The 12,303-nt window shown below is 41.0% G+C and overlaps 1 protein-coding gene across 5 annotated transcripts in view; it reads left to right on the top strand.

Moving 5' to 3' along the window:
- Positions 1–6,815, top strand: part of TMCC1 (transmembrane and coiled-coil domain family 1) — a 170,068-nt gene extending 163,253 nt beyond the window's left edge. For all 5 annotated transcript variants that reach the window (XM_004702377.2, XM_045289820.1, XM_045289822.1 and 2 more), the window contains one exon: positions 2,123–6,815. In XM_004702377.2, the coding sequence (XP_004702434.1) occupies positions 2,123–2,437 (315 nt within the window). In that variant the 3' untranslated portion in view covers positions 2,438–6,815. The remainder of the gene's footprint in view (positions 1–2,122) is intronic.
- The last annotated feature ends 5,488 nt before the right edge of the window (positions 6,816–12,303 follow it).

Here is a 12,303-nt window from a genome sequence, read left to right as displayed (position 1 = left end):
AGTATGTCATGATATATTGTGAAATATTTATTTCTAATGAAAAATAAATGAAATGTTGTCTTGAAGCATGGTGTAGCATGGATAACAGTCTTCACGCCGGGTACTCGTATGTGGGCATATCTGCATGTGGGTGGACCCGCCTGGAGACAGATAGAGGAGCAGTGTTTCAGTTCCTAAGACCATCAGAAATATGTTTTCCGTTGGTCTTAGGCAACCCCTGTGAAATGGTCGTTCAACCTCCAAAGGGGTTGCGATAAACCATGGTTGAAATCTAGAAACCGTTGGAAGGTGTGTTAGACAGGGTTCTTTAGAGAAACAAACCCAGGACACTTATGATTAGATAGATAGATAGAACAGGAAGAAATAAACAGCTAATTAGTCCACAGAGCAGTACAGAGGGCTCAGGTCAACTCACGAGGGCTGCTGGGTGCAAGTCAAGGAAGCAGACAGCTGAGTCTTCTGTAGAGCAATACAGGCAGTCCAGCCAAAGGCAGCAAACAGCAGGGCGGGTCACTAACAGTCAGCCAGAGGACAGGGTCCAACAGTCCCCAGTGATGTATACACCACCAGTGTGGCGAAGCAGGTCTCAAAGGAACCTCAAACTATAGCAGCAACACAGTCCACGGGTTGGGCGTAGTGTAGCTTACAAGTTGAGGCAGAGAACTAGCTAAGGCAGCCGAACACTGGTCCAATCATCAGAGAGCAAGAGACAGAAAGGCGAGGCTTGTTGAGCCATTTATCTCTTTGTCCTTCAATTAAACTGCGACCTTATTAATCTCACCTGTGTTTATTGGCCAGGTTGGCACAATAAACCTACCTACCACAGAAGGAGACCATAGAATCACTATTGTTGAGTTAGACACTGGGCTCTCACATGGCTTTGCATTTTGAGTTGTAAGCAAACCTCTTGGCCTCAGGAAGCTTTCAGCTGAATGGATGTCAAAGTGAAGATCAGCTCAAGAAACTTACCTCACCATCAGTCTTTTGAAGTAAGGTTGAAGCTAGTGAAGGTGATGTGTATGAAACAAATCGTACCTAGGGATATAGCTGGAATTTGCCAGTAGAATTCAGAGAGTAAGGTCCAATCAAGACAGTGGTTTTGGGGGGAATCTACTGAGCCAGTTAAATTCAAGGTAGAGAAGTCAGTTCAGAAGGTTATGGTGACAGGGGCAGGATTTCAAAGGGGTAATCTTAATAAAAATTTTCCCCTCAAATACACAGGATAATCATGGAGGCTTGTTATGAATAAGTTTTAAAGAAAATTGAAAACTGAATTGGTTAGGAAAAAAAGCTAGACCTTTTTTCCCACCACAAGAGTGAGCACCTGCCCATGCTTCAAGGGTAGCAAGGGCTGTCCTACAAGTTTTCCTTGGGAAACCCCAAGCACCCCATTATTCTGGTCTTTCACCTTAGACTCCTCTTTGTTACTGAAACTCAGAATGTCTCAAAGGAGCATGCTTGGAGTCCCTAGAGGAGTCCAGAACTGCCAGTTTGACACGGTGTGAACTGAAGAGAGCATAATTCTTCCTGGGAGAGTCAGAGAGGCAAAAACACCTTCAGGAATGTAGACGCCTAGATAGAGGATGTGTGGAGAAATAATAGTTTTGCCTTTTTGTAGCTTTGTTGAATAAAGGTTTCTGTGATTTTTGTAACAACACTTGACGTGCCCTCATCTGCATACACTTAAACACAGGCGAAAGAATGAACGTACATCCAGCAAACAGCATGATTTCAGGGCAGGGGCTAGAATTGAGGAAAGTCAAAGGAAATGGCGTATTTGAACTTTATGTTAAAGAAGTGTTTTTACTGTAACAAATTAATAATTTTTAAATTAAAAAATAAAGAGCCAAATCATTCTTTGATGGTTTGTAATTAAAATGTTCAAGATCAAATTAAAATCTGAGTGTAGCTACAGCTTCCTGTTAGCTATCCTACAGAAATTCAGTGGAAGGCGGTTAGATAAATAATATAATCACTTGAACATGACTTATGCCTTTGACCTTTCACATTCAAGCTCTGGCATATTTTAAATCATTGGCACAGCCCAGGAGGCATCTGGCATGTCAGCCAGTCAGGGTACATGTGAGTAGATGGCTTAACTATCCCATGTTCTGGCCCACAGGAGGCTCTGGAGGCATGCCAGACCCGAATCTCCAAGATGGAGCTACAGCAGCAGCAGCAGCAAGTGGTGCAGCTGGAAGGGCTAGAGAATGCCACTGCCCGGAATCTTCTGGGCAAACTCATCAACATCCTGCTTGCTGTCATGGCAGTCCTTTTAGTCTTTGTCTCCACGGTGGCCAACTGTGTGGTTCCCCTTATGAAGACTCGCAGCAGGACGTTCAGCACTTTATTCCTCGTGGTTTTCATTGCCTTTCTCTGGAAGCACTGGGACGCCCTCTTCAGCTACGTGGAAAGGTTCTTCTCATCCCCTAGATGATGCTGGGGGAGGAGGCAGCCGCTCCCCTATCCTCTGGTGAGTGCATGCAGCGCAGAACTAGACAACAATTTAACCTACTCTGAAGTTTTCTACAACAAGAGTTGAGTGAATCTGTTTACATTTAGAATAATGTTTTTGTTTTTTTTTGTTTTTTTCTTCAAGAGACACAATTGCAATAGTATTTTATAGATTTTATCCAAGAAGTTTTTTTGGCAAAAATCTTGGATCATTTTTATGTAGCATGATTTTCCTTGGGATGCAAATCTTAAACAGTCCTTTCATATGAACTAACAATCTGGAGCACACTGAAGGGCATTCTACGTTGTGGCTTGAATGACTGCACTAAACAACCCACACAAAAATGAGAAAACCTGATTAGGGCAAACCATTTAAACATAGCACCCTGCCTTGTCTGGGTTCACCACCTCTCCCCTTCCCAGACTAACTTACTGTGAAGTCCTACACATTCCATGTCTGAAGTGTTGGATTCGGGGTGGATTTTCCTGGACCATGGAAGAAGAACACATGGATCCCCTCGACTCTCACCCAAGTTGGCCACTCGTGCTAATCACTGTGGAAGTATGGTCGCTTTGACCCTTACCTCTTCACTCGGCGAGGACACAAGAGTGAGAGCATCACGCCCCCGCAGGATCACTGCACAGTCCTCCTACAGTATTTTGAAGTAGCCCTGTACATCTTTAATTTTACGCAAAATCCTTTGGCCGCACTTTTAAGGTTTTGTTTTGTTTTTAATATGTGCATAGTCACCAATTTAAAAACAAAAATCTGAACAGCATACTTGAAGAATGTAATACTCAAACTCAGTGCTTCCTTATGGTTTCTAATAGGATTTTTTATTGTTATTATTATTGGGTCTTTTTTTTTTTAAGGGTTGGGAGGGTCTTTTATTTTTCTTTTGAAATAAAGAAGTGATGTTTTTAAATGAAGAAATGTGTGGATACTTAGTGTGCTGTTCCCTCTTGTCTTGAAACAGTAAAGTAAGACTTGCTGTAAATGCTGCCCTCTGCTGCCCTTGTTTTGAAATGCAGCTTAAACTCCCTCCTCTGGCTGCTGCTGCTGCTTCTTGGTGCCCCTCCCACCCCTATACCGCCACTTTTGGGGCTTGGCTTGGCTTTATTGGAGAGGAAAGGGATGCGTGAAAGAGAGGGAAACTGTTTCCACAGCCAACATGGTAGGATAAGGGTTTTATTGGAGTCTTTTTAGCCCCAAGAAATGTCACCCCAATGACCTCTGACTGAAGGTGGTCTTTTAGGAAAATTGAGATGGTTATAAGAGTTCTAAATAATTTCTTATGTAATATTAATTTATTTTAACACCCCATAGTTACTGAAACCAAAGTGATGTGGAGTCTTCTGTTTGCATTTGGCCCCAGCATCCTTAATTTCAAAGCTTTATTCTGTCTGCCTAAGAGAATCAACTGAAGGGGATTTTTCCCTAAAGAGCAGAAAAGGAAATGTCAGAAGGGCCCAGGTTTGGGGTATGAACTTGGCCACTTCCTATTATTCTAGACTGATTTATTAGCATAAGTATGCCTAGTGAATACGTATAGACGGTTTAGAAAATGTAACTGAGCCTCCTTCCCTATTCTATAATCAATTGCATCCTCCTGGTGGAACTGGAACTTCAGAGGTTTGCCTGAAGAGCTTGGTTGATCCTTTCACATGTGGTGTTGGGGCACACCTGCTGTTCCTTCTTGGCCTCGGTTGGTGCAACCAAGTGATGAGCAAGGAGTATATAATATGTCCTGGAAAGTGTATCCGAGCATGTTCTGCATATTTTCCCCGTACCAGGAAATGCTTTTGGAATGAGACTAGCAATGCCCTGTCCCAAGAAGATGGTTTCTAGGACAGCTCTGGCCTCAGTCAGCATGTGGTTCCCATAGTCACTTTGATATTTTAACTCAGGTACCCCAATCTTTGCCCTACCCTCAGATGATTGTAGTACACCTTTTGGCCCTTTGGCCCTTTCAAAATTAGCACCCAGCGCAGGGACCACATGGGTGAGTTTTCTTTTAAAATATATTTGCAGCCAATTCATGTTCATGCCAAAAATAAATTGTTCCCAATCCTATTTACTTAAAGCATTGACTTTGCCTGGAAACATTGGGTGACCTTAGGCAGCAGTGCCAAGGGGCCCTTACGACTTAGTCACAGCAGCAGTTGCTCCTCCCTTTCTACTTTATGGAAATCACCGAGGAGAGATGAGAGCCCCACAGAGTTACTGAAAAGATGCGCTAGCTGCAGTCTTCCAGTTCTTTCTAAGGTACAACCTTTGTTTGCATCCCGAGCTGTGGAGAGGCTTGGTGGGCTCTGTCTGTGACAGATTTGGCCTCTGGAAGGCCTCGGGCGCTCCCAACCAAACAGGTCCACCAAACTAACTGTCCACCCTTCCTCAAAATGTCTAGGGAAAGCCCTCTAGTCCAGATCAGGCAAACTACTACTGACTCTCTAGCTTTCTTATTCCCATAACTGTTGACTAGACCCAGCAGTTGTCTGTTAATGCTTTGTAATCATGCATCTGGCTTCATGCCCTTCTCCGACTTTTTACTTCTGTTGTCCATCCCTCTTGAGTTGCTTTGCATCCAGGCCATCCTTCAACTCTCTTATCTATTCTAGGGAACCTCATTCTAATGGTTTAACTGTGGCTTTATGGTTGGAAACTTACCCTAGCTTTAATGCTTCTTCTCTTTAAAAGACTGTGTGCATTCCCCTTGAAATGAAGCATTCCTGGATTACTTCTAAGTGCTGGTGCCTCGTGGGGGAGGCTGTTTGATTGGGTTGGTCTGGGTGACTGTTTGAGCTGCAGAATGACTAACATTTTACATTCTTTGTTTTAATGATAGCTGAAGGGTATATCTACCTGCCCCAGTTTTAATTCCTTGATATATGTGGGTAAGTCAAAAATTATTGCTACTTGGGGTTCAAGTTCATGCATGGGTTCTTTTCCAAACATATCTTAATCTGTCTCTGGAATCAGTAAATAACTGCAGACAAATTCTCTCATTAATGCCTTTGTCTTAGTTTTGCTCAGGTGATTTAAAAAATTTTTAAAGGTCCAATTGAAACAATGACTTTCAAGGAAACCTGGGTCTATAAAAGACAGGGCTGAAAGGTCATCTCATTCAGTTATGGCAACTGTTTTTCAGGACTCCGAAGAGGCAGTCTTGACAGATTTTATCAAAGGACACAGGACAGTCATGGGACCTGTGGAGAAATGGGGAGGAAATGGGAAGCTGCATTGGTGAGAAAGAGGGTAGGACAGTTGTGCCAAGAAGTTTTTTCCAGGAGAGTAATGCTTCCACTCAGTCTCTGAGGGCAGTGAGGGCTGTGCATAGAATTGTGTGCAGATCCCTTCCCCCCCCCACCCTGCAGCCCTGATCGTGCTCCCGCGGACTTTTCTTTGGTCCCCAAACTCAACATGATTTGACCCCCTCAAAGGTGCCCAAATGGCTTTTTTAACATGGTATAAATAAAAATGTACGATTCTTTGGGGAAGGGTTAGAAAGAGCGGAACACAGCCTTCAGACGTGTATAGACTTAAATGGAAGATGTGTCAAGAAACTATAGGTTTGTATTTTGATGTTTTTGTTTGATAAGGACTTCTATGAGTTTGTAGCAGTATTTTCTGACTTACCCTCGTATATACTCATTGCATCCTAGCAAGGAAGGCTTTCTATTAAGAAACAAAAGTCGTCTGAACTCTGCTCAGAGTGGGTTCTCCACTCTCACCTGGACCTCCACTGCCTAATTGAGGCAAGACTCTGCTGACAAGGAAAACACTGGGATCAAGCCTTCCTTGCTAGCCATGTGTTGATGAACATATTTTCTTGTGCTCTTCACTGCAGGTGGTTTTGTTTCTGATACCACGTTTCTTTGCGGTACAATCAGATGAAATATTGACGTCCGAGTGAGTTCCAGTGAGGAACTGCCTTTCAGCTTTGGGGAATATGCATCCCAAACCAAACCAAACCAAACATTATAATAGAAAACTGACACAGGAAGAATTATGGTTCCCACACACCCATCCCCAACCCCAATAGAAATTGGGATTTTGAATGTGGCTCTAAGAGTTAACATTTCTGTCTGTGTGTTGTGTATGCTAGGTGATACCCTTAGTAGGCATTGACTACTAGACTGTAAGTGTGTATTATCAAAGTGTGTAAGAATAAAAACTCACTTGCACGGATTGAGAAGTACAGCAATGACACTTGTGAACGTGTGAACGTGAGCACTGTAGCTGATAGATCGTAAGCTGCTCTCTGCGGGGAGAGAGTCACGTGGATGTTGTGTCTGTTGCTGCAGATTCTCAGCAGCATTTTACTGTATATACAAACGGAAATAAAGACCTCAGCTACGAACATGGTGGTGAGACTCAGCTTTGTTTTGCTGTCTTTCTTTACAGATTCTGTGTCCAGTGACAAATTTTTCAATATAAAAACTTCCCATTATATTGTTCATTAGAGTGTGTGTGTGTGTGTGTGTGTGTGTGTGTGTGTGTGTTTATAGTCAGTGTACTGAAACTATAACTGATAGCCGGGTAGCTGTCACCATGTGACTGGCACTGTACCACAATTCTTAAAAAGTAGATGAGACTATCCCAAGTTCTTCGGAGAGTCATAGAAGCAGTGCCCCCCAAATTCAGTGTCTGTGACCCAAAACTTAGTATAATAATCCTTGTCCATACTTACAAGGCTTTACTAATGAACAAATGCTATGATGGGTATAAACATACCCAATTTCTGAACATCCAAAGGTATAATTTACAAACATGCAAATTTTTATGAAACTTGACATTCAAAGTTGTATATACATGAAGGAGTTACTAGCCAATGTAATTCCACCTGTCATTTTGTTAAAGAGGTTGGATTTCCATCAGGACTTTCCCCTTTAGTGATCTCTGGAAGACTTACAGACATCCATAAATAAGCTCTAGTACAGATTCTTGACTTTGATGGAGTACAAAGTAGGGACCTGATGACTTAGTATAGGCCCATGTGGATGTTGAGAAATTTGAGTCACCCTTCTGACTAATGAGCTCTGTGCCTCTTATGCCATGGATAAACTCGGCACATAAACCCATCTAGATGTTACCTATTGTGAAAGTCGGGGTGCCTCTTGAGAAAGTGTTCAAATGAGCTGGGAGAGTGCCATTAAGCTTTGTGAAATGGGGGCCAGGTGGCCATGTACAGATGCTCAGGTGGTTCATTGCCCAACCCAAAGGGCTTCCTATTAGGCAGCAAAAAGAATGACCCATCCCAGAGCTGTACAATATGTAATAGGCACCAGAGCAGTCCTGACTATACTTGCTTCAAAGTCTGTTTCATTGTCAACCACTGAAAATTGAGAGTGGAAACCTGGTAACATAAACCTCAGAAGCTGCTTGCTAGATGAAAAATGGGATCAGGGAGTTAAGTGGGGGAGGCGGGTATGCCAAATAGAAAGTATATTCCTCTCCTAAAGGAACCGATCACCTTTTTAAACGGCGCGGGCCAGACTGAACACGTCACCACCACATGACTCCTCATCTGGATAATGAAGAGGAGCCAACAGTTATGGGGTACTTGGTACTGAGGTGCAGTTATATATAGCACTTAATTCTTCCAACAAGATTGTTGGAAGCTACTATGCTCAGAGATAGGAAACACAAGTAAAATGGCTTACCCAAAATTAGTTAGTAAATGGAAAATAAATGGGATGAAAAACATTACTATGCAATATATGTAACGAGATGGGTGTCTGCAATAAATGAGTTGCTACAAACCAATAGTCAACGTAGTAGGAAAAGAGGCAAAAGTCAAACAAATCACATAAAAAGCAAATCCCAATAGGCATTCAAAAATGTTCGGCTTCAAGCTTAATCTGTGCAGTCAGTGAAAAAAAGGCCAATTGTGGAACAGTATATTCCACTTAGGTTGAAAATATTTTGTATAAAGGGGTGTGTGTGTAATGTATAAAAACTGCACATGAAACTCACTCCTTAGGGATTATAGCTGAATGGTGGAGAAGCAGGACAAGCAGAAGCTTGACTACTATAAAATATTAATCTCTGAAGAGGAATGTGTTTTGTGTATTTTTAAATTAAGAACATCAACACTTCTGGTCCAACTCGTGCTCAAAACCTAACGCCCTTGAATTTTTCACCTCCATTGACGTTTACTGATTTGTAGCGGCTCATACTGTGGAGGACTTTGGTGTGTCCATGTTTTATCCTCAGCCTGGAACATTGCCTGGCCCAGACTGATGTTCATTAAAAGGCGGAATTTAAAAATCACTATTAATTGAATCCCTAGACTGTGCCAGGCATGGTGCCACATGTTTGGCTTCTAGTTCTTACAACTTCTCTGAAGGGGAACGACTAGGAGTTCCACTTTATGGATGAAAGCAGCAGTCAGGCTGGGTTTTATCTGCTAGACCAGTCATCTCACTAGTAAATGGCAGGGCCAGGATTTAAACCAGATGGAGCTGGACTCAGGCTTGTGTTGTTTTTACGATTCCATTTTGTTGGACAAGAAATCAAAACTTGTGAATTTTAGGCTTTGTGCAACTTTGAGGATACAAGTCACTTAATTTTTCTGGAACTCATTTTCTTTAGTGTAGCGAGTGTGACCTAAGTCACGTTAGTTCCCTGACAGCAATATTAATATCTTAACACTAACATCTTCATATTAGTATCTTAACACCCAGTTCATATATCCTGAGAGGGTTAAATAGCTAAAGAAAAGAAGGTGAGAGTTTGTCATTGAGATCTAGGCAGAAACCATAATTTGGCTGTATATGTGAGAAAGGGAAAGAAGCAAGGTGGGATTTGAAGGCAAAGTAATGAAATGTCAATGTTATACCTCTAGCTGCTATATTCTCTAACAAATATTTCATTAACCAAAAAATAACAACATAAGGAATCATTAGGCAAATTCTCTACAATATCTACACAGGGTTCTCATTGAGCACACAAGATGTCTTTGAGAAAAAGTCTTCAAAAGAAAAACTAGAATTGGTTTCTATCCAATTTAGTTTTTGATGTACGGTAATTATAAACACCTGCATTGAGATAACAGAAGTAGTTGGAAAACTGTCAAGTTTTCTCCTTGTGTCCTTTATAAACAAAATAATAGTTGATTTTCAAGCACAAAATATAAGGATTTCAGACATCAAGTCACAACGTTTCATCCACTTTAAAGGCCCTAGCAGGTAGTATGGAGTCGGGTAATGCAAATGGTTAACACACACAGCAGCTAACTCAAAGTGTGGTGGTTTGAGCCCACCCAGAGGTCTTACAACAGTGGTGCTCAACCTTCATAATGCCGTGACCCTTATAATACAGTTTTTCATGTTGTGACCCCCCCAACCATAAAATTATTTTCATTGCTACTTCATAACTAATTTTGCTACTGTTATGAATCAGGATACCCCTATGAAAGGGTCGTTCGACCCCCAAAGGGGTTGCAACCCACAGGTTGAGAACCACTGTCTTAGAAGAAAGGCCTGGTGAGCTGCTACTGAAAGATCATAGCTAATGGGAACCCTGCAGAGCCCAGGTCTACTCTTGACACACATGGGCCACCATGAGTTGGCTGATTCAACAGCAGCGTTCTAATGAATATGTAATTCACCTTCATTTTAAGATGTATATATATATATATATGCACATACATGTATATTTGTTAACTTGCCAGTGAAGCTCTTCCTTACATACCTTACATACCTTACTAGAGTATAAGCTGACCCGAATATCAGCCGAGGCACCTAATTTCCCCACAAAAACTGCATTAAAAACGTGCTGAAAACTCAGCTTATACATCAACAAAAGTTAAAACCTAACTACAAATTCTGTAACCATGGGCAGCATCGTCCTCCTTGCTCAGGCAGCCTCTCTTGACCTTTAAATAAAGACCCTGAGTCACACTGTTTTAAGCACTGAAACCACTATTTTCTTTGACTGATTTTCATTAAAAATCCTCTGAAATATGTATAACATACTGATTTAATTGTGATGATCAGTCATTGTATTTCTATTTTTTTTAAATAATGGACTTATTGAAATATAATTCATATAATACAATTCATAGGCCATACAGTTCACTCATTTAAGATGTAAAATTCATCGGTTTATAGTATATTTACAGATATGCGAAATCATCTCATCATCAATTTAGAATATTTTCATCATCTCTTGTGCTTACAAGAGGCATACCTTATACCAAAGGAAACCAAATAGATCATGAAAGGATGGAAAAGGGGAGAGAGGAGATCTCCTTGTAATATCAGACAAAGTAGATTTCAAGACAAAGTATGTTAGAAGAGAGAAAGATGGACATACAACAAAAGGGTGCATTTATCCAGATGACTTAGCAGTCAATATGCATGTGCCCAACATCAGAGCACCTAACAATAAACAGGAAATACTGATGGAATTGAAGGGGCAAACAGGTAGCACTGCAGTAATGGTTAGAAACTTGCATACACGACCTTTAATATGGAGCAGAACATCTAGAAAGATCAGTGAGGAAACAAAGGCCCTGAACGACACTAGGGACCACTCGGCCCAGCAACCACACATCAATACATTGTAGTCCAGTGCACATTCTCCAGGTGAGACCACATGTGAGGTCACAAAGCAAGTCTGGGTAAATTCAAGACTGAGAACACAAAGTATTTTCTCTAACCACAACGGAGAGCGGCTAGAAGTCGATGACAGAAAAAGGAAAGGAAAACCTCACAAGCGTGGAAAGTAAACGACCAGTGGGTCAAGGGAGAAAGCACAACGTTCTTAAGAGTCAGACACAAATGAAACACAATACAACTTAGGCTATGTAGTGAAGGCAGTTCTCACGGGGAAATTTAAAGCGATACATGCCTACATGAAAAAAGAATGAATCAATAGCCTAAGTCAGCAACTCCAGGAACTAGAAAGGGAAGAGCAAACCGTGAAAATCTACTAGAAGAAAGAAAATAACGAGCAGCAGAGCAGAAATAAAATAGTGAACAGAAAAACGGTAAGAAACCAGAAGTTAGAGCTATAAGAGCCCCCCCAATAAAATGATTTAAAATGTTTTTTAAAAGGAAACCAGAAGTTTATTTTTTTTTAAGATCAATAAAATTAGTAAATCTTTAGCTAGACTGACAACAAAAGAATGCTAATAACCAAAATAAGCCATGTCAGAGGGGACATTACAACTGACCTGATAGAAATAGCAAGTATAGACAACTGTGTGACAAACTGGATAACCAAGGTGAAATGGATAAATGCTTAAAAGCACACAACTTACCCAAACGGAATCAAAAGGAAATAGAAGGTCTCAACCAATCCATAAAAGTGAAGAACTTTAATCAATGATCAAATACTTCCCAACAAAAATAACCAACCCTTGAGGCAGATGGCTTCAGTGGGAATTCTACCAAACATTGAAAGAATTAAAACCAATATAAACTCTTCCAAAAGAGAAGGAAGAAAGGCCTACCAACCTGTTCTAAGAGCCATCATAACCCAATACCAAAGCCAAACATACCACAAGAAGAAAAAAACATGAATATACGTAGATGCAAGAATCCTCACAAAATACTAATTGGCACCAACATATTAAAAGAATCATGACCATGTGGAACTTAGTGCAGGAAACTCATGCATGACTCAACTTTAGAAAATCAACATCAATACAATAAAGGAAAAGAAACATGATCATCTCTAAGGATACCGGAAAAATATAAGATGATAAAATCCAATACCCTTACTTGATGAAAACCCTAAAGAAGATTGGAATAGAAGGGAAATATCTCAATAGGATTCAGGGCAGACATGGAAAGTCAGAATGCAACATTATACATATACCCTGTGCACAACAACAGAAA

This window comes from Echinops telfairi, unplaced genomic scaffold (genome assembly GCF_000313985.2).
Source record: "Echinops telfairi isolate 266 unplaced genomic scaffold, ASM31398v2 ScPeMD7_31;HRSCAF=116, whole genome shotgun sequence".
NCBI classification, from domain to species: domain Eukaryota; kingdom Metazoa; phylum Chordata; class Mammalia; order Afrosoricida; family Tenrecidae; genus Echinops; species Echinops telfairi.
This window is presented reverse-complemented; position numbering and strand designations above follow the sequence as displayed.